The sequence below is a fragment of the Ochlerotatus camptorhynchus genome, unplaced genomic scaffold, assembly GCF_037179485.1.
Source record: "Ochlerotatus camptorhynchus isolate MF236.1 unplaced genomic scaffold, CSIRO-AGI_Acam_v1.1 ptg000220l, whole genome shotgun sequence".
Lineage (NCBI taxonomy): Eukaryota > Metazoa > Arthropoda > Insecta > Diptera > Culicidae > Ochlerotatus > Ochlerotatus camptorhynchus.
The window spans coordinates 2,821,785-2,849,612 of record NW_027040710.1 but is presented as its reverse complement, the minus strand read 5'-3'; the positions used below and the strand labels follow the sequence as shown (position 1 = coordinate 2,849,612).

The window sequence follows — 27,828 nt, the reverse complement described above, 5'->3', positions numbered from 1 at the left end:
TCGTTGAATGGTTGTCTCTCAGACACGTTTTCGATCCCAGCAGGAGTCCCGCAAGGTAGTCTGCTGGGCCCCTTACTTTACAGCATTTACACTTCCGACATTCCTCCCCTCGGTGACGGTTGCGTGTTTTTCCTGTTCGCAGATGATACCGCAATAGCCGTCAAAGTAAGGATGCCTCGTGAAATAACGAACAAACTTCAACGATGCCTTAACGCCTTTGCTGATTATGCCACCACGTGGAAAATCAAAATCAATGCCACCAAAACACAAGCGATCATGTTCCTCCATCGGAAATCGCCCAAACTGAAACCGGCTCCATCTTGTACTGTAATCATGGATGGCACAAGGGTTGAGTGGTCTACCGAAGTTACCTATCTCGGGATGTTGTTCGATGAAAAGCTCCTCTTCCGTTCGCATGTAGAGAAAACTGTAGTCAAGTGTTCTACCTTGGTTAGGTGTCTGTTTCCGCTGATTTGCCGCAGATCCCACCTCTCAAGGGTGAACAAACTGGCCGTCTACAAACAAATCATAGCACCTGCGATCCTCTACGCAGCTCCGGTGTGGGAATCATGTGCACAGACTCACAGGAACAAAATCCAGGTCGCTCAGAATAGAGTGCTGAGGATGGTTCTTGATCGTCCTTTCGACACTGGAATAACAAATTTACATGAAGAGGCAGGCATTGCCAAAATAGATTCCAAAATTAACGAAATTAAGACTAAATTTGCACAAAAATGTAATTTATCAGAACATGCTTTGATAAGCAATTTGTATATAGTAGGTTAGGTGTACATAGTAATTGTAGGTTAGTTGTAGTTGTAAATAGTAGTTATAAGTAGTCTCCTTTTTCAAATTTTCAAACAAACCAATCCCACCAAGGTGGTCATTCTCTAAAACAGGCCTGATAGGACTAGGAACTGTAATTAATAATAATTGAAATTTCACAGGAACTAAAGTTGAAAAGACGCATCTGTGTCACTTGATAAGTTATACATGTAAACCACACAAATTCAAGAAATATAGATCGTTTAAGTAAGAACTAATATGTCATAAGCAATATGCTTGTAATGCGAAGAAGAATAATAATAAGAAAAAGGAGAAGAAGCTTTTGGCAGTTTGCATAAAGCCGGAAGTCACCATCGTTGATTTTAGAAAACTGAAAGCTGTTATCTTGGATTTCAAAATGGTCTCATGTTATGTCGAACCTACGATTTTCGATAAGCGAACGTACTGAGAGAGGGTAACTTATGTATGCTAAAACTAAATTATAAAAGGCCTGGTTATGTCAGTTGTTCTACTGAAGCAAATAAGGGAGCAAACCTATTACCATTCTCCATGTACCAGTCACGAATAGCGAAAGCATGGTCCAAGTTCCATCACTCATGCCACACGAAAACACAAGAACACTCTGGTACAAGCATAAATCATCCAGCTTCAGTGGAGAAAGTCATATGGAAAGGACGGTGTGTCTCCATGTCAGCTGCCGCGAACCGAGCAGCTACTAGTGACACATCCGGAAATTGTGTTATTGGAGATCAGCGGTTCTCAAACATTCGATGAGTGTGACCCATTTTAAGAAATTAAAAAAACACGCCGACCCCCAAAATTAACGACAGACACCGTAGTGATTGATAAGCCTGCTAATTGGGTAGATCACCTTTTCGTGGTACGCTACAGGATGTAAGATTTACCACCGTTTCCTAGTCCTGGCTACTTCAAACTAGGGGAACATCATTTTCCGGTAATCAAAGGAACACATCTTAGTCCTTTTTACTTTTTATCCCTTGTTGATAGTGATAAGTCCTCGGGTTGCCTGGACCGAGAATGATCTTGAAACAAGAAAAAATTAAGTTAGTTAGTTTTCATCAATGTGCTTTCTAATCTTCTATTCGTTGTTCCCTAGTTTGAAGTGGTTAAGAATAGGGTTCTGATGCATGGCTATTATCGGTGTTATTGCTTGATTTTGTTGCGAAGGAATCCGTTTTTGAAAGACAAGGGGGGCGCCTTTGAAGCGTTTTCCAACACTTCGAAGGGTATACAGAGCGGGACCTTTCAAATAGAGTCGGATCTTTGCGATAAAGGCAAGAATGACAACTGTAAAAACCCGAATATTTCATCATTTCTCAATAGTGCTGGAGTAACACGACATGCACTAAACTAAGGACACGGGATATACTACAAAAGATAAAATTACTGGTCGCAGTGGTATTAGGTCCCGAACAGAGGAAAAAATATGTCATTGTGCTGCAGTAGTTCGTAGTTAGTAGAAAAATGGATTAGATTCAAACTTTAACATGTAGGTTCTAGGATAAAATAGATTGAGAAACGCTGCTCTGGATGTCGGGTAATATGAAAGCATCACTCAAATCAAGGACATTTGCTACCATTGCATTACCGGGATGGCCGTTGGTTTTCTTAAGATTCGTCCGTCATACATGTATGTTTTATTTCAATGGAACGCAATTATATTGCATGCAGCAGATTCTTCGATTTATTCGTCATCAATAAAAGCTTTATCAATAGATGATTGCGTTCAGAAACGACATACAATGGCTTGCATAACTTGTCAAGGCATAACTCATAACAGACAATAGAAATCGATGATTTTTTTTTTTGCTGTCGATTGTCCTTTCACAATTGTGTCCAACTATGGGATGGGAGGAATGGGAACCAATCGAAGTTCCATTTCTACTAGCAAGACCTGTTACAACGTTATAAAATCAGCTATACAGATCCAGCTGTATATCCTGTACGGCACACCACACTGGATGGTAGCAATTTCGCTGCACTCGATTGCTCTATAACGCTAATAAAAATTTCAATCCTTTACGACAGCGCACACACAGTTGTCGCTCAGGCTGCCGTTGATTTCGCGGTTGAATCGATTCCACCCTTGCGCTAACTATCATGTACCTTCACAAATTGGGTATATAATTTATTTTTCAGAACGAATCAATACAGCAGTGCACCGGGTCCATCCAGTTCCTCTGCCGTTGATGTTTTCACCACTATTACTGGCCAAGTAAGCAGAAAAAGTTGAGTCCAATCCCAATTTGGTCACATAAACTCAGTTTATAAAACCAGTCTACTTCTCACCCAAACAAAGCCAAGCTCCAATGTTTGCGAAATCATTCACAAAAGCCGCAAAAGGTCCGCAAAGGGTTGGCTCGTATAAAAATAAAAAAGACCACCGCCGGCGCGGACAGTATAAGTAGAAAGCGGAATATTTTATTTTCGCTTCTCATAACCGAAAGTACCGCGCTAAAAATAGTCAGCATCGTATTTTCCTCATCTCGCCAGCCAGCAACATCTCTGAATGGGATGATCCGAGCATAGAACAAAATGCGCCTCCACCACCGCCTAGGGTGGATCAATTTCAATTAAATGTGAAATTTAATCCACTACGGTCGAAAAAGTTGAACAGCCCTACCGCGTGCAGCAAATTGCTTTCTCTCACACTCTCAATTAGGCATCAGACCGCATTGTACATCACAAGTCACGCGGTTTTTCTCAGATTTTCACTAACCCAAACGTTTCGACAGAAAACCACAGACATCGTCCAAACGGCCGGCGGCGGCATGGCGGAAGGGCCATGGTGGGTGCGACGGGTTATGGGAATTTGGAATATGCAAACTCAGTCAGAAGAGAGTGCAGGACGTGTGACAGTGACGGTATGTGGCTTCCGTTTCGAATGAACTGTTTGCGACGCCAAACAAACGGGGATCTGTTGCTGCCACGGGCGGCGGGCGGTGGTGTTTAGAGGACATTGTGTTGCAAGCTGTTCGTGCAAATCTGTGGATAGACAGCAGACTCGAATTTCACAATCAACAATATCGGAAAATTCTTTCCCCACCTCGTAGCGTAGGATTCACTCTGGCATTTTTGAGATCGTAGTCGTGTGTAGTAAAAATTCACCTTACACCAAGATCGATCGAGAGGAAGCATATTCACCTTCGCGTCATTAGTCATTAAGGTGGTGTGGTGTGTGGAGCGCTATTTCAAGAACGCGCCGTCATGATGATGCACGCGTTGGGTAGCAGACAGATAGCAAATAATTATCCCATCTATAAGTTATGCCAGGTGGTTTGAGCATTGTTGGTTTCGGTCTTCTGGACTGGCCGTTTCTGCCTACAACAACGCCGTTTTCCCGGATGGCGATGGAGAAGCATGATGTTTTGTTCTGATTAATTAGGTATGGGTGAATTTGCATGGCTGGTAGCAGTGGCTGGGTCACTATTTTCATGTCATTCACTAAAAAGTCTCTATTTGCACCCAAATATTACTAAAGTCACTATTTCTTAAAATTTATTCACTAAAATCACTTGATAAGCGGCGCCGGTGGTGTAGCGGAAGGCGTGATTGCCTCTTACCCCAAAAGGCCTGGATTCAATCTCAGTCGGCGCCGCCAGGATTTTCTGAGGCATAACATATCTGATCACGCTTTCCTTGTGAAGGGAAGTAAAGCCGTTGGTTCCCGGTCCATGAGTTGATGGGTCGATAGGTAGGGTCCAGGTGTGGGAGCTGCCTCCCTGGCATCGGTAGCAATGGTACTCAGTACGGAAAACAAGATAGACGGAAAACAAATAATCGAAAAGTTGGAATATCCGAAAAATGCTATGGTACACCTTATTAAGTTGATTTTTCTTTTAATTCAACTATTTTTTTTTCTCTGTTCAGGAACAGAGCACTACTGCGACCAATAAATTGATCTATTGTAGTATATCCCGTGTCCTTTGTTTAGTGCATGTCGTATTACTCCATCACTATTGAGAAATGATGAAGTATTCGATTTGCCACAGTTGCCACTCTTGCATTTATCGCAAGGGTCCGACTCTAATAGAAAGGTCCCGCTATTTATACCCTTCGGAGCGTTGAAACACCCTCCAAAGGCGCGCCCCTTTTTCAGTCAAAATTGGATTCCTTAGCAACAAAATTAAGGAATGACACCGATAATGACCATGCATCAGAACCCTAGTCTTAACCACTTCAAACTAGGGAACAACGAATAGAAGATTAGGAATCACATAGATGAAGACTAACTAGTTAATTTTTTCCTTGTTTCAAGATCATCCTCGGTGGACAAAGCCGAGTCTTATCACTATCAACAAGGCATAAAAAGTAACAAGGACTAAGACGTGGTCCTTGGATTACTGAGAAATCCTGTTCCCCTAGTTTGAAGTAGTCAGGACTAGGAATCGGTGGTAGATCTTACATCCTGTAACGTACCACGAAAAGGTGATCTACCCACGTTACGCGGCTAATTCTACTATTACTGTATCACTTTCACATTCACTAACTCACTTTCCCTTTCACTAATTTACTTTCACTTTCACTAATTCACTTCACTATTTACTTTCACTATCACTTTAAAAAAAAAACTATAACAAATACGTATTTCGTTTACTACACACTGAAGAAGTTTGCAAGTGGTAAACGAAATACAAAGTGAAGTGCGTTTAATATAAGAGACAATATGTATGACATTCATTCTGCTATTCTGGCACCATAAACACCAACATTCTAAACGGTATAAAAATGCCGAAAACGCTAAAAAACTATTTTTTTACCATTGTACTAGGGACCGTGAACATTTTCAAAAATATCTGCACTTCTATGCAGTTTTACGATAATCCTCGAAATGTAGTTCACAACAGCGTTTGGTGCACTTCAACGTTTCTCGTTGAATTCTGTGAAGTTTCACAAAGTTTCCCGAATTTTTACGGATTTCCCTCATCTAGCTCAACAAAGTACCTTGAAATTGAAAAAAATAAAATCACTCCAATTGGATTGGGTTTTAATTGTATTTCAGGGTCAACTCTTTCTTCTTCTTCTAGTGATGTATGATCTTTTTTTTTTTAAATTCCAGGAATTTGTTTATAGAAATCATATTTCAATGGTGCATATTAAGTACGTGCACTCAGCAACTGCAAACTTGTACAAAGTTCTCGCATCCACACAGATTCCTTACTTGTTTTTCAAAGTTCTCTGAACTTCAACGAAGCTTCCCGAGTTTCTACAAAATTCATTTAACTTCTCTAAAGTTTGCTAAATTTCTACAAAGTTCAATGAAGTTCTACAAAGTTCATTGAACTTCTACAACATTTGCTAAACATCTACACAATTTTTCGAACTTATACGAAGTCCACTGAAGTTCAACAAAGTTCGCTAAGCTGATGCAAAGTTAGCTGAACTTCTACAAAGTTAGTTTAACTTTTATAAAATGCGTCTGTACACACTAAGAAATAACTAATTTTACACTAGACGTAATCCATATTGAACGTAAATCATGGAACGTAAACAAACATTCCATGTAAAACTAAGTGTTTTCAAACCGAAACATAAGCAAATCGACGAATAGAGCGTTTCATTGAATTGATTTTCTTGTTTCTTTCAACTGATTCTTTTGTCAAAAGGGCCGCTTACATGTGTCGGTCTCAGAGAACCTAAATTTACATGTCATTTTCTTTTTTTATATTAATTATTTTATTTGTACATCGTACAGTTCAGATCTGACTCCGCGATGCTCAGCACAAGACCAAATAATGTGATCTGCGTCCTGGTAGCATTGTCCACATTCACAGAGATTGCTGTCCCCCAGCCCAACACGGAACAAGTGAGCGTTTAACGAGTAGTGATTGGACATGAGACGAGACATCATACGAATGAAGTCTCGACCCACATCCAACCCCTTGAACCAAGGACTCTTCGACACCTTAGGGGTGATCGAATATAGCCATCGTCCCAAACTTCCTTCGCTCCATTTATTCTGCCAGCTGACGAGTGACTGTTGACGATAAATGAAGAAAAATTCATCGTAGGCGATTTGTCGATCGTAAATATCGCCTTCCATGGCGCCCACCTTAGCAAGTGAGTCCGCCATCTCATTGCCCGGAATCGAGCAATGAGATGGGACCCATGCAAAGGTGGTGACAAAAGATCTTAAAGATAAAGCACTTAGAAGCTCTCGTATTTTCATGAGAAAATACGAGGAGTGCTTTACCGGCCTCATAGAGCGAATAGCCTCGACAGAACTGAGACTATCCGTAAAAATAAAATAGTTATCTGGTGGAAGTGAGGCGATCGTTTCTAGCGTACAGTATATAGCCGCCAGCTCAGCAATATATACGGAACAGGCAGCTTGAATCATTCGAGAGGCGCTATGAAATTCGTTATGAATACCAAAACCAGCGGACGCCTCTATTAATGATCCATCTGTGAAGAACGATCTTGCGGAATCAACTTGGCCAAACTTTGCAGCATAAATTGATGGAACAATCATGGAACGATGATGTTCTGGGATCCCACAAATCTCTCGCGTCATAGATAAATCAAAACTAACTGAATTGCCGAAGTCGGAGAAGCATACACGATGAGGATTATGCTGTGAAGGGCTGACATCCTGTGTTATGTACACGTAGTACAATGACATAAAACGAGTTTGAGGGTTCAGCTCAAGAAGCTTTTGAAAGTTTTCGATTACCAGTGGGTTCATAACTTCGCAACGGGTGAGGAGCCTGAGGGACAATTCCGAAAACCGATCCGATAGTGGCAACATGCCCGCCAACACTTCTAGACTCATCGTATGAGTCGAGTGCATGCATACTAACGCGATACGAAGACAACGATACTGGATACGTTCCAGTTTGATGATGTGAGTTTTAGCCGCCGACTGGAAGCAAAAACTACCGTACTCTAAAACCGATAAAATCGTTGTCCTGTACAACGTTAGAAGATCTTGCGGATGAGCTCCCCACCACGTTCCGGTAATTGTTCGGAGAAAATTGATCCTTTGTTGGCATTTTCGTCTCAGATACTCAATGTGGGATCTCCAGGTGCATTTTGAATCGAACCAGACCCCAAGATATTTGAAGGACATAGAATGAGTGATCGGTTTACCCAAAAGTTGAAGTTTTGGTTGTGCTGGGCTATGCTTCCTAGAAAAAACGACCAACTCAGTTTTCTCCGTGGAGAATTCGATACCTAGCTGAATAGCCCAAGTAGAAAAATTGTCTAAGGTATCCTGTAAGGGTCCTTGCAGGTCGTCCCCTTTGGGCCCTGTCATAGACACTACGCCGTCATTTGCAAGTTGTCTCAACGTGCAGTTGTCACTCAGACAATTGTCAATTTCGCTGACGTAGAAATTATACAAAAGGAGGTTTAAACATGAGCCCTGGGGGAGACCCATGTAACTAAATCGAGAAGCTGTAGAGTTTCCATGAGAAAAGCTCATATGTTTCTCTGACAGCAAATTGTACAAAAAGTTATTTATTAATGGAGAAAGGCCACAAGCGTGGAGTTTGTCTGAAAGGACTTCAACCGATACTGAATCAAAAGCCCCCTTTATATCCAAGAATACAGAAGCCATTTGCTCTTTTTTAGCAAAAGCCAACTGAATTTCTGTGGAAAGCAACGCGAGACAGTCGTTCGTTCCCTTGCCCCTACGGAATCCAAATTGAGTATCTGAGAGTAGGTGGTTCGGCTCAATCCATTTGTCCAAGCAAAAAAGGATCATTTTCTCCAACAATTTTCGAATGCACGATAACATCGCGATAGGACGATACGAGTTATGATCTGACGCGGGTTTTCCAGGCTTTTTAATGGCTATAACTCTCACTTGCCTCCAATCATCCGGAACAATATTGAGCTCTAGGAGCTGACAAAACAAGTTCAACATGCGCCTCTTAGCGACGTCTGGGAGGTTCTTCAACAAGTTGAACTTGATTCTATCAGCCCCCGGAGCCGAATTGCCACACGAAAGAAGCACGAGTGAGAGTTCCAGCATTGAAAAAGGCTGGCTGATCTCGTCTACCGATTTCGTCGTTTCGCGAGGAATCATCTGTGCCGGCACGGAATCAGGACATACTTTTCGCGCGAACTTGAGAATCCAACGATCTGAGTACTCCTCGCTCTCGTTGTTCGAAGACCGGTTACGCATCCTTCGCGCCGCGTTCCAAAGCCTATTCATCGACGTTTCGCGCGATAATCCGTCCACGAATTGTCGCCAGTATCCGCGTTTCTTGGTTTTGATGAGGCTCTTGTGCTCGCGTTCAAGAGAAGAGTACGCTTCGAAATTCACGGGTGTTCCACGTTTCCGGAAAAGCTTAAACGCGTCGGACTTTTTACGATAAACCTCAGTGCATTGCTGGTCCCACCAAGGGGAAGGAGGTTTCCTACGGAAAGACGTTCCAGGAACCGGCCGAGTTTGAGCTCGGTTTGAGCGTGCTGTCCAAGATCAGGTTGGAGAGGATGTTATATTCCTCCAACGGTGGAAGCCCTTCTACCGGCGACCCGGCTTCCTCTATCGCGGTCTTGAACGTTGTCCAATCGATATTACGGGTGAGGTCGTACGCGACGTTAACGGATTCCGACGGATTGAACCCACTGGCAATCGAAATTTTGATCGGCAAGAGATCACTACCGTGGGGATCTTGGATCACATTCCACGTGTAATCCAACGATCATGAGTTAGAGCAAATTGTGACGCTTAATTTACTTCCATTTGAGGATGGACCAGCCAAACGTGTTACTTCTCCATTGTTAAGAATTGCCATATTGAAGTTGTCACAGAGGTCATATATCATAGTAGAACGGTTGTCATCATACAGTTCCCCCCAGCCTGTACCGTGGGATTTAAAATCTCCCATAATCAACCGTGGAGCAGGAAGTACCGAACAGATATCTGAAAGTTGTTTTCGATTAACAACGGCTCTAGGAGGAATATAAACAGAAACAATACAAAGGCTCTTACCTTTAATAATAGCCTGACATGCGACAACCTCAATACCTGTAAATTGTGGAAGATTCACTCTATAGAAGGAATGGCAATTTTTGATCCCCAAAAGTACCCCTCCTCCACGCGAATCCTCACGATCCAGTCGAATAATGTTAAAATCATAAAAAGGAAGATCTATATCTGAAGAGAGCCAAGTTTCACAAGCATGACATTTTCGTAGTGTGTACTTCTAGAAAGTTTTATGTATTTTTCTATGAAGTTCCATGATGTTCGACAAAGTTTCCTGAAGTTCCTTAAAGTTCTACAACGGTCCCTGAAATCCAATTATGTCCGCTTAACGTTACTTCTGTTTTGTCATGCAGTTTTATACATCATAAATATTTTACACAATCTGTAAATACGCAAATTTGAATGGCAGTGGTGAACACATCAATCTCGTTGAAGATTTTTTTTTTTAAGTAAACCTGACATTTCTAGCAATGCCGACCAATTAGAAAGTATTACGAAAGCTGTTCCCAACTGTAAGTGAGTAAAAATTCAGCATACAATCAGGTCTTTTTTAATCGGGGGTTATGTACCGTGTATAAAACCGTTTAAAAATAACCTACCTAATATTTTTTTGATTTTCCATGTGCTTACATATTTTTAAATGTTTAGATTTTGATACCAGTCCTAATATTAGTGTATGTGAGGGGATAGCAGTAGGCCGCGCTTGAAAGTTGACGTGATTTTCTTTTGCAGCGTATTTTAAGTCAGCGAATTAAACTTTTTTTGCTTTGAATTTGTTAATTTGTGTGCTGAAATTTTGTTTCAGCGTGTAGTTCTATTGAGAGATTCGTCAGCGTGGACAAGTTTTAACCCAATCCGGTTGGTGAATTAGCCCGGGAAAGGGGCTGATAATGTGTCCGTCGCGAGTTTTGGTGGTGATTTGGTGGCAAACGTTGCCGTGAATCAGCAAGTTTTCCTCTTGCAAAAGTGTTTGGCTGTTGGTCTCTTGCCGGTGCCGGAGATTGCGATAAATCTGAAAAAAAAATGCCTCGCTGGATACGTTCAAGACTGGACGGGGTGTAACTGGTGGCCGCGAACGGTTCTTGGGGAAAGCACTAGACGTGAATATCCTCCTAGGCATGGCAGTGCAAGAACATTTGTGTTCGGAACTACGGAACCCATGGATTGTAGGATCAAATTAACCAGTCCAAATACTTTTCATAATTAAAAAAAAAAAAACAAACTAAATACGTGTCAGGATTCAAAAGAACATTTTGAAGCTGGAAGTGTGTGTGCAATACTAATATCCAATTGATAGAGGTAATACATACATGCGGGGCTTGTTGTAAGTGAAAGTAACCTCGGAATGGGCGTGACTCTCCAGACATTCTGAAATGGGTTGCTGGATCTGCAATAGAGCTATCACTTTCTAACTCCCGGACTAAAGCTGTGTACAATGACCATAAATGTGACATTGTAGAGAGAGTTCTTCCATAATAACACTGCCGGCCAGTGGGGTTTAGAGGGAATACACACACATACACACACACAGTCCTAATATTAGTGTATGTGAAAATATTGGATTATGAAAGGGGTAAGTCACTCAGCACATTGTGCCGGAATTATATTCTACACAGTTTGGGCACATCCATTGGCACATTTTCGGCATACCTCCGGCACAATCTCGTAGGCATTAGATTGTTGTAAATAAAATGGGAGCACTGCTGGACAACTGTCATTGAAGTTGTTCAGAACATGACGTGCTGTTTGCCAGTATGTTCAGGAACATCTTCTAATTGAATATACCAGAGGAACTCAGACCAGCAGTTCACTTATAGATCTAAATACGAAATGTAGGTTCTAGAGTGGACTCAAGAGGAAGAGGCAGTTAATCAGACCTCATTAGTACTCTTAATTCAAATAATGCTGCAAATCACACAAAACAAACTAAAGAAGTTTATTCATCACCCTCTATAGTATGTCTCTAACAATGCTCCCCACCGGTTCCAACTCTTTCCGGCCGAAAAGTCTGCCTTTGAGGGCATTATAAAAACACTAAAACACAGGACTTGTATTGCCCTATGGATCACAAAACACCGAAAGTTCATACACCCGCCACTTCCCGCGTCATCCTCAATCCGATTTATCCTTGCGATTTCAAACCAAAACATTCAATCAAGGTGTCCGAAATACCGGGTTGCCGGGATGGGTATTTTACAAACAATCGCAGCTTGCTCTATGACCGGCACAATCGACATACTTGCGGTACACTGACAAAAAAGATGACCCAAGATTGGTGTGCGGAATGACCTACCCCTTGGGATTATGACTCTTTAGGGTTGCATCAACCAGGTGGAAGGATAACTACTTAATGAATTCAAATAAGATACTGGTACTCGGTTCCTTACAGCTCTTGAAACTCCCACGTTGGTGAAATATGTGATCTGCATTTAACTGTATCTTGTAATGTTTACGTTTGGTTAAGTTTCGAACTAAGTTTTTCCAATGCATTAACACTAGATAATCATCTCATACTGTTAGTAACCCTGAATTGAAAACCAGAAGTAAATGAGTTGTAATACTGATGAATTAGATTTTGTCTTAATTTGGGTACAACTTGAAAACACGTAGTTTAACTTTGCTTTCTTCGACATTTAAAAATAGTCTCAAAAGAAGCACTGTCATAAGAGCTCATATTAATGATGAATGTTGCGAACATGTTTCATGAATGTCAACATCTTAAACATTTGGTTGAAGTGGATGGCAACATTTGTTGTGTATAATTACACTAGTTTACAAAACAACATAAAAAATGTGAACTTTAGTGGTTGACCAACATTTCTAATACAAAATCCTACGCTGAATTCAATGCTGTAGTCAGAAAAAATTAAAGTAGAGCCATTTTTGAGATATACAAAAATTATGATTTTTTGAATTCTGGATAAAAGTACGATTACTAAAATGTCAATATCTTTTGAACTAGTGCACCAATTTTAAATCTTTTTTTATGAAAGTGAAGCTTAATAAATTTTCTATCATTCGCTAGAAAATTATATCTTAATTAAAAATTTAATTTTGAAGTCATTTAAAAATTTACAGCATTTTTTTTTTATTTTTCCTGCGAATTTTCCATAAATATCTTGTTTTAATCAACATTTTTAATGGGATAAAAAGATTCAAAAAATCATTCCATAATTTATTCTTAAAGTCCATTAAAAACTGGAGAAAATGAGCCTTTAATGGATAAAATCGGTTGGAAATTGTCGAAGTTATGAAATTTTTTGTAAAATCATGGAAATAGAATATTCCAAGATTGGCCGTTGTCCCGCTCCTAGGTTCATGCATCACTTCCAGTAAACCTTTCTGCGGACGTGTACGCATACGGTGCATTTCACTAACACTACCAGCTGTCACGCAAAATTAAATGGGATATTTTCAACAATATAATTTACGCTAGTGTTTGTGAGACCGCTCGGCGAGAACCTAACGCAACCAACTCAATTTGACAGCTTTCTTTCTTTAACATTGCTTAACGATGTATACGACAAAACGTGAATTCAAGTGTAAAAATGATCCTCAAAAGTTTTGTTACGCGTGTGGCAACTATATATTTACAAAATCGGTCAATTTCACTGCTTCGTTGCAAACTGCATACAGGCTTTATTTTAAAATTGATCCTGGAGACTTTGACGAACCGTGGATTCCAAAAGTATTATGTAGTTCGTGCAAAACGTGCTTGGCTAGGTGGATGTCAGGCGCAATGTAAATTGATTTTTTGAATAACTTTCATATAAACAATTTATGTACAGCATGGTAGTGCTTTGTTCTTTCCTGATCGACATTATCTTACTTCATCCATTTTTGATAAGTGTTAATGTCTTACTTACTAACTCACTTATTTGTTATCTGTCAGTCGCTATTTGTCCTTTGACATGCCCACCATATGGCGTCGACCGTTTTGTCATGCAACGGATTGTTATTTCTGCTTGACAAAAGTTAAGCAACAAGGACGTCACAAAACAGTTGAGTATCCACAAGTGGCTTCTATGACAAAACCTGTTCCACATTCAAGTTCGGTCCCGTATCCTGTTTATCCAAAGCGGAAACGAGCGCCCTCTGTTGAATCGACCGTTACAAAAAGTGAGGAGGAATTCAAGGAGGAATGCGAGGAAGACTTCGAGGTGGAATTGGAAAGAAACCCAAAACTGTTTACACAATCCGAATTTAATGATTTGGTGCAAGATCTCGACTTATCGAAGGAGAAATCCGAATTGCTGGCATCACGCTTGAAATAACACAACATGCTGAGCAAGGAGGTCAAAATTTCTTGTCACAGGAATCGTCACAAGAAATTTGACAAATATTATTCTACAAAGGACAAAGCATGTTTTTGCCATGACGTAAACGGCTTGTTTGAAGAGTTTGGTGAGCCATATGATCCAGCTGAATGGCGTTTATTCATCGATAGCAGCAAGTTGAGCTTGAAAGCCGTTTTACTGCATCAAGGGAATGAGAAACCTTCTATTCCATAAGCTCATGCCGTTAATATGAAGGAAACGTATGAATCAATGGCTCTATTGCTCAATTTGATAAATGACAATCAACACAATTGGAAAATTTGTTCCGATCTTAAAGTGGTTGCCATGTTGACTGGATTGCAACAGGGATAGTGTTTTTTGTGTAAATGGGACATCCGAGCTCGTAAGGAACACTACGTCAGAAAAGATTGGCCAAAACGGGATAATTTCACAATTGGTAAAGACAACGTTAAAAATGATCCTCTTGTGGTAAAAGAACGCATAATACTTCCACCACTACATATAAAACTTGGGCTATTCAAAAATTTCGTGAAAGCGTTGCAAAAAGAAGGGCCGGCATTCCAGTACTTGAAATCAGTATTTCGAAATTTATCTGACGCAAAGATAAAGGAACGTGTATTTGTTGGCCCACAGATCAAAAAACTGCTCAATGATTCCGCATTCAATACAGTTTTGACACCAGATGAGGAAGAAGCGTGGAAATCGTTCCAGCGTGTTGCCACAACCTTTTTAGGAAATTTCAGAAGCCCAGATTATGAGGAATCCGTCGATGAATTGCTCAAAAATTATGAGAAAATAGGTATAAATCAAAAATATTGCGTTTGTTACATATAATTAATTTCAAAACCTTTTATTTCACTGAACACAGGTGTGAATATGTCTTTGAAGATACATTTCCTACATTCTCACATGGATTTTTTCCCGGAAAATCTTGGTGACGAGAGTGATGAGCACGGCGAACGTTTTCACCAACAAATGAAGATGATGGAACGTCGTTACCAAGGGTCTTGGGATGAAGCAATGATGGGTGACTATTGTTGGTTTCTGATTCGAGAAACAATTTTAAAACATCGAAGACAAAGTCATTCGATTCTCAATCATTTTTAATAAAACCTAAATAAATTTCTTTTGTATCAACTCGGTTTTAAATCCTGATATGCCTTAATCAAATTGATATGTAGAGAAAAGAATCACCCATGAAAACTTTACATGCGATTTGGATGCTTACAACGACACCTAGAAAAGGAACTCTAAAGCTGTTGTATTTCAGCAACATTTTTAAGTGTTTTACAAAAATGCTCATAACTTCGACAATTTCCAACCGATTTCATCCATTAAAGGCTCATTTTCTCCAGTTTTTAATGGACTTTAAGAATAAATTATGGAATGATTTTTTGAATCTTTTTATCCCATTGAAAATGTTGATTAAAACAAGATTTTAATGGAAAATTCGCAGCAAAAATAAAAAAAAATGCTGTAAATTTTTAAATGACTTCAAAATTAAATTTTTAATTAAGACATAATATTCAAGTGAACGATAGAAAATTTATTTAGCTTCATTTTCATAAAAAAAGATTTAAAATTGGTGCACTAGTTTCAAAGATATTGACATTTTAGTAATCGTACTGTTGTCCAAAATTCAAAAAATCAAAATTTTTGTATATCTCAAAAATGGCTCTACTTTAATTTTTTCTGACCACGGTATTGAATTCAGCGTAGGATTTTGAATTGGAAATGATCATCACCTTACCGAGTTCAAAAATTCTGTAAACTAGTGTTATTAATGACATACATATGCACTGAAATTGGTTTTCCCAAATGTGAGAGTTATTATCAGGATATTTAATGCAATGATGACCACCAACTGCTCAGGATGGCAGTCAGTTTTAAAATTAAAATTAGTGGAACATTAGTTGAGAGGCACTATGAACCAGACTTAATTTATTATTCATTACGCAATATTTTGTTAAAAATATGTTTTCAGCACTTTCATTTACTTATTCGCAAGAACGAGAAGTCGTTTACGAATTAGGTTTATACTAAATATTTAAATTGAAAGTATGTTGGAAAGGTTGGACGAAAATTTCATACGAAAAAGGTTTATCACATTTATTTTTATATCATGGGCAGCAAAATCTGACAATTGAAAACAAACAAGGAGCCCCACCATAAAAATAGACCAGGGCCCTCAAGGGTAGTAAATACGGTCTTGATGCTAGGGTTCATATACACATTTTTTTAAAATGTCTGTATTTACACCTAAAATAATGATTTTTTTTTAAGTATGCCATTTGTTTACCTATGATTCAAAACGGATAATGTGATTGGAATGTGATAGTTTGATAAGCTGTATCGTATTCGAGAAATCGTTTAAAACGTGCCATGTTAATTGCGACTTAGCTGCGCAAACGCAAACCCGGGTAAAAACGACGTAAAAACCCGTTTTAGAAAAGCCTTGAGTGTATAGTATTTGATTCATTGTACTGCATTTTAATTAGGCTATTCCAATAAGAAGCGTTTTGCTTAAAATGCTCAAGCTTCGAACAGATTCAACAAATTACGCTCAAAATTGTACCAATAAATTTCGAATACTTGATCAACTCGCAGCCATGATTTCAGACAATTTTACGGATATCCGAATTTCACTGAGCCTGATCAAGCATGAAATAACAACCAGGGTTGCTTCCATTCACTTCGTTATAAAGAATATTTTTCGGAATTGTGAAATCATTTGATTTTTTTTCCTTGATTTGCTACCGACGCCAGGGACACTGCAACACTCTAACGGAACTATCAACTCTATACTTTCATCTCCTCATCTATCACATAAAAATTACCACTTTAATAGTCTGTTATTTGAAATTAGCATCTTCAACTATGTAAATCGTTGACTTTACGCAGAAGTAATACAAAATAAATAGTTAAAGTAATTAAGTATGGTCCATTACAATGTTTTCTACGAAGATCGAGTAATTTTTCAGGATTTCGTAAGTATTTATTGATTCGATTCCAAAATGGGACCAGGGTAAAACCCCTGATTCATGGTGTAATATACAACAACATTGGGGTAAAACACACGAGAACGATGGACAAGACGCACCACAATATTGGGGTAAAATGCACCACTTCAAAGAGATAAACCTGCATGTAGGGAATACAACGGCATGAGGTATTTTAAATAATTATCCTTTATTTTATATTAAGCATAAGGTCTGAATAGAGTGTTAAACTGTAATTTATTAAGAACAATATTCATAATATTAAAAGAGAATTCCTTTCATACTTTCGTGACATATACTGATAGATGCTTAATTGGTGGTTGGTGGTTTCAACAGCTGTGACCTTTTTTGCACAAAATACCAATTATCACCAGAAGTAATGAGTTAATCCATTATTTCTTGACAAGGAATGATTTGTGACATCTCCAGATGAAAATAATAACAATCCATTACCTGAAAAAAGCATGTGAGGAAAAGTTATTATTATTTTACTGCAAGTGGACATTTTACCCCAGGAATGCATTATGAACTGTTCTCCCCTACTTTACTAAATTACAAGAAGAGGTTGTAAAGTATGTGTTTGACACATAAAAGTTGTGCGCACACTCTGAGTGAACACTCACTAGTGGAATAATGGCATACCAATAAACTACTAGCATTATATTAACATGTGATATATTTATCTAGTAAAAAGTACACCCCGATTTGTTTCAGTGTACTTGTAAAACCCTTAAACGGAAAATAAAAACTTTACCTAATTTATAATAATACAACAAAAAATGTTACTTCAACCGTAGTTGTTGAACCTGTGCCAAGAGCGTTGGGTCGCAAAATTTCCGTCAAAGCTATCCGTCAACGAGCAAACTCAAAAGACATGTATGACCCATGGCGTTAAGTCTGACAGGAATATCCCCTCACTTATTCGCGGTGGCTGACGACGGCGGTCAGCGTAGTCTGATGATGTTAGCTTAGCTATGTAGCGAGCAAAGCGCTGACCGACGGCATTCGCGTTAGGTTTGTTTTCGCCCTGGCATTAACCATCATGGTATTGGTGGTGGTTGGGCGGCTATTTTACCAAATCGCGTTTTTCGTGCTCATGTGGCGACATTTGATCCTAATTGGAAAGAGTTTAAAAATACAACATCCACTTCCACACCGAGTAGAAGGTACACTATAGCATCCTGTTTGTTCCATGTTTGTCGTCCGGTCTGGACGGGAAAAAAAAGGTGAAAAATCACACACCATTAATGAAGAAAAGTGCTCTATCACACGTCGCCGCCTTCGCAGCCAGCAGCATTAATTGTGTCACATACCTACTGGTATTGAGTGGTGCTATTTTTATAAAAGTGTCCTCTCTCTCTCTCTCGCCTCTCCCTGTGTTCTGCCAGCTGGTGGCAGGTGTGAAGTACTGCTTTGCTGGCCGAATGAGTGCATAAAAGCAGCATTCAAGGTATTGCTGAAGAATGAAAATTCAATCCCAACAAACAAACAAAAACGATCCACCGGAAATTTTCAAACCGGTGTTAATTGGAAAATTCGCGTGTGTTTTTTTTTCCGAATACAATATCGACAAATGAATTCCCGCATAATGGAGATGGGATTTTTCGGCGTTGAAATGTGATGATTAAAATGAAATATCTTCAACCTTTTGCACCTTCACACATGCTGTCGAACAGCCACAGGAGCGACCGAACCATAGCTGCCAATAGATTCCCAACTGTTGTGAAAAATTTAAAATTAAATTAATGATTTTCTTTTTTCCAATCTTCTGCTTGCTGTTTAGGATCGTAAAAAGATGAAAATAATCAAGTGTTTCTAGAGTGCAGAGTGTAAAAATTAAGCAGTACAGCTTCCTGCCGTAGTTGATTCACAACAGAAGAATAATAGTGTGCTAAAGTGAGGCACGCTGTGTGTAGTGTTAATTATACATAATAAATTAAAAGTGCATTTAGAGAATAGAAAGTGACGGTGACAGTCGCTTTGCCTAGACACGCGTAGCTGCAGTGCCGTCCACGGTCGGGCGGAGTTGGACGAGAAGGAGGAAGAACGCTGAATCCTAGCGAAAGCGTCGCGGCTTTGTACTAAACAGTAGATAATGACCGCTGCGGTTATGGCATCCGACGGAAGTTATGACCCAGGTGAGTGATGTGTTATTTTTGGACATTACAATCTTATTTGCTATTCGCGATGAACTTCTGAACAAACGTGGAGCACATTAGAACAAATTTCCAAGAAGCATGGTCAAGCAAAAGAATCACGTTTCGCCCAGGAAAAGCAGACCACCGTATCCGATCGACCTGGTTTCTTTATCAAAGCATCTGGCCATTAGTTACCACTGCCGTCGGAACTGAGCAAATTACTACCCATTTTCACAGGTTACAGACGGCGATAGCGAGCAGAGTGATGAACGATGTACCGTGTAGGGTTTAGATATAATGTTTGGCCTGTTAAGGACAACCCACGCTTTAGCTCTCTTTTTCGAGCGGATTTTTACACAAAATGGAATCTTAACGATGACTTCTAACTGTATTTGCCTTTCCATATGTACCGTTGTATTCGATAAAGAATCACAAATTGTTGAGATATTGTTAAAAATACAACACTGCTTCTTGATTCCAAACTCGGCCAACACCATTGGGATCACTTCATCATACGGATGAGGGCAACAACGCGATCGAAAAATGGATTCACTTGAAGCGCTACTTTTGTTTTGGATATGAAAGGGTTTACATGTTCACACTTTGTGCTCTTTACGACTTCATGTTGTAGCTTTTGAACTAAAGTATCGTACCAAATGTATAATTGCATCGTTAACGCTGAAATCATAGATTTGATGTTTTCTGATCGTTAGTCCAAAACTTGATGATTAGGCTATAATAAATGATTACCCTATGTCTCAACCGTACACACTGAATGTGGACCATTCATGCATTTCTGCAATCACAATTCTACATCCCACGGTTATACCAGCGTATTTCTAAAGATGTAAGAAATGTATTCCTCTGAAACTAGGAAAATCATTCTCAAATCTCAGTCATTCCCTCCCTCACGCTTGAGATTCTCATGTACTTTCACACACTCACACACTTACAACGCCAAAAAAAAAATAACTCCTACCCAACTATGAAGCAAATGATTTGTTGAACCAGAAAACACGTCGGTGATTTAAGCGCAGATGATTTTTTGACGTAGGACTACATCTGTGATTTCTATATGGGGGTACACTTTGTTAAAACCAAAAATGGAACACGTAACAAAATTATGAAAGATTTTGGACATTAATAACTCAGCTGCCCCAGGACCAATTTCAAAAAAATCATCATCAATCGATCAGAAATATTTCTACGCATCGATAGCAATGCTTGACTGTTGACTGTTGATGTTCAACAAGAAACTATTGAAAAAGTTGTAAATGTCAACCAAAAGCGTCGAAATAACTAATAAATCCACCAATTACGTACATGCATATGCTGCTTCCCCAACACTGTCATCAGTTAGTAGACGAAACAAGTCGAAGTATCATTCGCCTCCGATCTTCGGGCGTTTGCGAATAGGGAGGATGCAATTGCGTAACATTTTGCACACTCATCGCTATATTCAGAACCACACGCCCCCAATCACCACACAAAATGCTCTCCAGAGTTGTAATCTTGTAATCAAACTTGGAAGCATTGATAGAGTGATTTTGATCGACGTTCTGTTTCGTTAATAACTCGACGGCAAACACATTCATTGATAGGTTTGTTGTTCTGGATGATAGAAGAGCATAGCAGAAATTGTGCGAAATAGGTTAGTGAAGCCATGGTCATCAAAAGAGGAAATCGATGAAGAGAATTGACTTTCACCACGTTGTTATAGCAATGAAAACTAGCATCACACAACTTTTGGTTCATGGGTTACACTTGCTGGTTGCAATTCTGCTGTTCAACATTTTCGAAGGACCACCAAAAAAAACATGAAATTTTACTAATTTCTAGGGATGCCTAAAAGTTCAATTGTTCGATTAAAGATTAATCGTAAAGATTTTTGCTTCTTATTTCTACTCGTTTGATTTATCGCAGTAGAAAAAAATAAATAAAACTATTTATTTATATGAAAAGGCATAGAGAAGAACCATGATGTGAAGCAGGATCATAAATTCGCGAAAGTGTTAAGCGTCTTGCTGCTAAAGGCTAAGATTTACCAACTTGTTGAGAGAAGGAGTTTAACGAGAAGCACTAAAAAGGGGAGTAGCTATAGCTGGGTGGACACTGATATTCTACCGGCTGTTTCTATACAACGCATAATTTAGTGTAGAAAGGCACAGTTCATCTGTATGATAAAATACCCAAAATGAGTGGGGCATGATTTTCTAGCTTTTCAAAAATGGTTATTTTTTCATTTTCCATTGACAAGCGACAAAACCGTAAAAAGAGGAGGAACTTCAGCTGATATGCCCTTGATTGTTGCTTTCGTCCATACATAGCTGACCGAAGCTCATCCTATTTGGTGGTGTCGTTAGCATCTAGTGTTTCGTTCGATGTCCAGTGCCGTATTATTTATTGAATCGCACTCGGGTACTTGTTACCTGTAACTGTTTGTTACCTTCAGCGTGCCGCCCCTTTCTGATCACCTACCACATCTAAACCGGTTGAATCGCTGATTGAAGTTACACAAACGGCCCTTTTCAGGGCCACCAATTTCTCTTCAAGAGATAGGTTGATAGGACAGAACTACTTAGAGTTGGTCCAATGGACCAAGTAACTCGATTTACGTCAAAATATGATCGATGGTTCAGAAATTCGAAGCTAGAAACCACCTGTTTATAATGACAATACTTACTGACATTGTCAGCAAATGTGACCACAAAGGGACAAATATTTTCTACGACGACCACAAGAAAAGCAGCAGTGTAAGAGGATGCTGATCGCTATGGAATTTAGATAGATGAAGGAGCTGCAGAAGCAATCGAAGAATGAGAACCGTCAAAGAACAGTTCCAATAAACCGCTGCACGAGACCAAACCTACATTTCCCCGCACTCACTCTTCACCATAAAATTTGACATTTCTGCTGGGTTTGTTTTGCTCTTGTTCGTTACTGCACATCTATGCAACATAAGTACTCACGTAAAGAATGACGAATAAAAGTAAAAGTAAATTGAGTATAGCTTCCACGTGCAGTGGTCTACAGGTTCCAATTGAAAGTGACCATGGCTCGCCGATGTGGAATGGCGAGTTAGCCATTTTCATTTAGCCTACTGCAGTTAACAAATAACATTTTTTTTATATATAAGAGCACATAGTCCTACGTCACCATTGGGTACAACCCCATAGGGCTGTTCTTTGTAGTTTTTCAAAGGCAAAACTCGTCGGTTAATGATCTCAATCATGAGATTTAAGATTTTGAAATGCTCATGACACTACTGCGTGAGAGAGAAAATGTAATGAAAACAAAAAGTGGAAGATACTACAGCAGAGAAAGAAAATGGTTTATTCCATAACTGGATGAGTGTTTTGGTTGTTGAATGATGTTGTACATTTTCTACTCTGATTCTAAAACTGACGCTGACACACTAGTACGGCATCGCTTCATTGTAACAAATATGAAATAATACCAAATGAAGCAAATAAAAAGAATCAGACTTATAATTTTGCAGAATCCGGGCTTTTCAATTCTTGAGAATATTTGACACAAATTTTGGCTGGGATCAAGACTATTCGAATATACCAGGGCAAGAACAATGATACTCTAACGAAAATCTAACGCGCCGCCTCCTGATAATGATTCTAAATTTGTACAAATTTGAATAATAATAAATATATGACATACTACACTAAGGACAATAAATTTAAGACCTATTTCACCACCTCTGAAGTTTGAGAAAGCAAAAACGGTTGCCATTAAGGCACCGAGCACCCCATATCACTATAATCTTCTATTGCCGCTACGAACACTTTGATGAAATGATCATGAAGTCAAACGAAGTCATTCAGATGTTCTCTGAAAATATCAGTTTGATCAGGAATAGCTTTGAAGATTTTCAAACCATCAAATATTCTCTCATGTTCTTCTTCTTCTTCTTCTTCTTCTTCGCATTTCAAGCTTATTGCATATCGCATATTAGCTTATTGCGTGCTCTCAACTTAGTGTTCTAGATGCACTTCCACAGTTATTAATTGAGAGCTTTCGATGCCTGTACCATTTTTGCAATAGTATAATTGTGTGGCAAGTACAAACATATATTCCTAGACCGGACCGGGAATTGAACCCAGCCACCTCCAGCATGGTCTTGCTTTGTAGCTGCGCCTTTACCGACTGAGCTAAGGGAGGCCCAATATTCTCTCATCATATTACCTAAATTATTCTGAAGGCATTCAGATCTTTATATATTCTCTCAATATGTTGTGAAAATCAGGAATTAAGCTGAAAAAATCGAACCTTCATATGTTCTCCCACTGTAAAAGATTGATTACGAATTATTCTTAAGACCAACAACTGATGATTGATGATTTAACATGATTTAAAAAAAAAAAAGATTTCCTTTATTTAGCAGATTTTCAGCCGCAGACTGGTTCATCTTCGTACACCAACAAATGATCAAAAAGTCTTACTAAGTCTTTCAGATATCATATCCAGTTGATCAGGAATTATGCTGAAAACTTTGACTGGTCCGAAATTCAAAAAAAAAGTCCTTCCTCTCATCATAGCAGGATGATCAGCAATGGTTTTGAAAAGTTTTAGAACTTCGCATAGGGGAAATGACTCTAATGATGGCATATGGATCTAAGATTGGGCCCATCGCTAAAAATCTGCTGTTTATAAATTTTATCTAGATGAACGCGTCGGTATGGTAAAGTCTGTTCCATTTAGAATTTGACCGCACAAAATAGGTCATTTTTCCAAGGGGAATTGAAGTACAAAAACGCTAATGGTATCATTTTGTATTATTTTTATTTAGCTTTAAGAGAAAATACAACAAAATTTATTCGTCAGCTTTTCGGATGAAGTTTCGAACTTTTCTCGGAATACCTCTCAGTAGCACTGTCAACCTCATTTACCATCCTTTTCCACCACTTCTCCAAATCAGATGGTGTTTTGATTGTTTTGCCACATTTCTTCAATTTGCGCGATAATTGTCCAAAATTTTTCAATAGTACAAAAACTGGAAAATTTGGTGGATTGATCCTTTTCTCAATAAAATCGACATTATTCTGCTTAAACCATTCTATGCAATCGCGTCCATTTTTACGTAAGCTTCATCGTCCATCAAAATACATCCGTTATACTTGGTCAGACGTTGCTCGTACAGCTTCCTTGCACGGTTTTTGACAACCACGTTTTGTTTCAGCGTCCTGTTGGGATGTTTGCTGGCATGGTACGACCGGAAACCTTCTCGCATACAGATTCGCCGAACTGTACTGTGTGCCTCCCTGAACCTTTTCGCCAAATGACGACCGGAGATCCCAGGATTCATTTGGACGGCCCTTATGACCTTCGCTCGTAGTTTTGGTCATATGTTCCACTTTTACGTTTGTTTTGTTTTGCACGATCCAACGTTAGTGTTTCCCGGTAACGTATAAGCACGGTATTTATAGTCGATTTTGGAAATTTGAGAGCCTTTGCAATCATTCCTCCTAACCACGTTGGATTTTGCACGTGAGTGTGCAGAATTTTTTCACGTCTGTCACGTTCCATCTTCGATAACTTTTAAACAAGTATATGAATCCTGAAGAAATTTTCATCACTAAATAAACAATCCTTCAAACCGGATCAAAACGCTGTCAATTGTTTCTTGCTACGACAACTAGAGGCGCTGCAGTAATTAAAAAGAAGCGGCCAAATACTAACTGGAACTGACTTTACTAATGGATATTTTTGGTCGCTATGGAAAATTTAGTCGATTTCTGAATTTATGTATGGGCCCAAATTAGGGGCATTTTGGCCGACATTGCATCCATTTCCCATATTATCTAATCAAAACAGAATTATCAGGAAATATGTGTAATAAATAATAAAAATATTTAAATAATTGTAAATTGAAAATTTTCAAAAAATCAGGTGTCACGCGTGACTGCTTTCTCTCCCCAGTGCACAGTGGTCCAGAAGACTTATTTAGGAGCAATAAGTGGTTTGTGCTCATATAACTAAATTTAAGTATATAGTGCCTTCGGGAAAGTTTTTTTTTCATTTATGTCAGACAATATTATGATGATCATGACATTCGGGTGGTTCATACAGTTGATGAGCATCAACTTTTCAGTTATTTAAGTTATACTGGCATAATGATCGACAGAGTTGTAGAACAAATTATTTGTAACTTCGCTGAAGGAACAAATTTTCTATCTCTAATGGTTCACGATTCATATTGGCTTTTAATAAGTAATAAGTGGCAGCGTACTTTTTAATAAAAATCGGTTATAATTATCCTACAAAAAGAGATAAGAAGTTGGAGCGCTTAAATAGTTCAAAATGTGTACTGAACAAATTACACATGAAAATTAAATGCACAGTAAGTAAATTAAAAAATTAAGATTTTACTAGAATCACCCTATGTTACACAGTTCGAAAAAGTAGTGTAAATTAAGTCACTATGATTCACATATATGGAGCGTCAAATATCATACAAGTTGACTTTATAGATCGTGTAAATTTATGAGACATGTTATGAAATATTCCATATATTGTATGCAACCGTCCATCTTTGTAAGCAACATTTCTTGCAAGTTGCTAGTTTACGTGAAAAGGAAGTTTACATGCATGGATGTTTACATCACCTGCCAAATTCAGAAATTTTGTCTGTGTACATGAACGATTAGAGACAGAAAATTTGTTCTTTGAGCTATTTTTTTTTTCAAATAACTTGTTTTAGAACATTGTCGATCATCGAGGTCAGCGTATCTTAAATAACTGAAAATCACACTATAAACCTGAAACTAATTAAACTAATTGAGCTGAGCACAAACAATTTGTTTAGGCGAAAAATCTCTGCTCACATCATCCTTCCTAAGGGAAGTAATGCCGTTGGTCCTGTCCCATGTGTTTATGGGTTCCATATGTATTTATTATCCAGATGGAGCAACACATTAGGTTGATCAGGAATTGTAGTACAAATAATAACAAAAAAAAACAAAAACAACTTATGTTCCACATGATGAGATGAGGTCCCACGATGGATTCGTAGAATTTGAGTATTTCACCAGTTGTTAATTGAGAGTTTTCAAAGTATGCACCATTTTTGCATTAGTACATTGTGTGGCAAGTACAATCATACTGAAAAATCCTAGATCGATCCGGGAATCGAACCCAGCCGCCTACAGCATGGTATTGCTTTATACCTGCGCCATTACCAACTAAAGGGTGAACACGAAATTATTGCGACACCTAAAATGTCATGCCAATTTTCTTATAATGTTTAGAATCAAACCAAAATTTTAGGGTAGTTTTAACATATATTTACTTCAAAAATCAAAAGAAAAGTTAATCGATGGAGCCTTGAGTGTAAAATTGAACGCATTTTCGCTTGATGCCCTCCATCAAAGTCTTTACAGTGTCATCCGGTACCAGTTTCTCAGTTTTTTTTTTCCATTTTCTTAACATGTCCTTCTCGTCTTTGACTGTCTTCTTGCTCTTCCGAAGTTCCCCCTTCATTACTGCTCAGTACTGCTCCACCGGGCGCAGCTCCGGACAGTTTGGCGGATTCATGTCCTTTGGAACAAAATGGACAGAATTGGCCTCATACCACTCCAGGACACTTTTAGAATAGTGGCATGATGCCAAATCTGGCCAAAATAGCGGAGCTTCGTCGTGCTGCTGCAAGAACGGCAAAAGGCGCTTCTCGAGGCACTCAGATTTGTAGATCTCGCCATTTACTGTGCCCTTTGTCACGAAAGGCTCACTCCTCAGTCCGCAAGAGCAGATGGCCTGCCAAATGAGATATTTGGAGGCGAACTTCGACATTTTCTTCTTCTTAAATTTGTCGTCCACATCGAACTTGCTCTTGCCGGTGAAAAACTCCAACCCCGGAATTTGCTTAAAATCGGCTTTTATATACGTTTCGTCGTCCATCACACAGCAGCCATATTTTGTCAGCATCTTCTCGTAGAGCTTCCGTGCCCGAGTTTTAGCCGTCGATTGTTGCCGCTCATCGCGGTTTGGGAAGTTCTGTACCTTGTATGTATGTAGTCCAGCTCTCTTCTTTGCATTCTGGACGTAGCTCTGCGACATGCCGATCTTTTTAGCCAAATCACGGCTTGAGACGTTGGGATTTGCTTTAATCATCCGCTTCACCTTTCCCTCCGTCTTTTTGTTCTCCGGTCCCGGTTTTCTTCCAGCTCCTTTGCCGTGGTCCAACGTCAACCGCTCCTGGAACCGCTTCAACACTCTGGAGACGGTTGAATGGTGAATGTTCAACATTTTTCCCAACTGCCGGTGCGACAGGTCAGGAAATTCCAGGTGTTTGGAAAGAATTTGTTCTCTCAACTCGCGTTGGTTCACCTCCATTTTCGTTGAATCGAAAAACACGACTTCGAGTTTGACAGCATGTACACAATACACATCAATGAGAAAGTGTGCAAAATTTGGTTGATTTTTACCCAATGGTAAAAAAGTTATGCCCTGTTGAATGTGTCGCAATAATTTCGTGTTCGCCCTTTAAGCTAAGGGAGGCTCTTTTTGATAAGTAACTATATGCTTCATATGATGTTGTAGAGCTCTATGAAGCAATTCGAGATAAAATAATAATTCAAAACATTGTTGAGACTGTAGAACTTCAAGAAAATTAACTCCTGAATTATTTGTAAAACATGAAA

At 39.0% G+C, this 27,828-nt stretch overlaps 1 protein-coding gene across 6 annotated transcripts in view; it reads left to right on the top strand.

Annotated features, from left to right (window-relative positions):
• The window catches only part of metro (membrane palmitoylated protein 7-like protein metro), a 92,869-nt gene that overhangs the window by 22,043 nt on the left and 42,998 nt on the right, over positions 1–27,828 (top strand). For 5 of the 6 annotated variants that reach the window (XM_065225036.1, XM_065225035.1, XM_065225040.1 and 2 more), the window contains one exon: positions 18,823–19,177. In XM_065225036.1, the coding sequence (XP_065081108.1) occupies positions 19,135–19,177 (43 nt within the window). In that variant the 5' untranslated portion in view covers positions 18,823–19,134. Of the gene's footprint in view, positions 1–18,160; positions 18,206–18,822; positions 19,178–27,828 lie in introns of those variants that run through there. The other variant, XM_065225037.1, reaches the window with a different exon arrangement.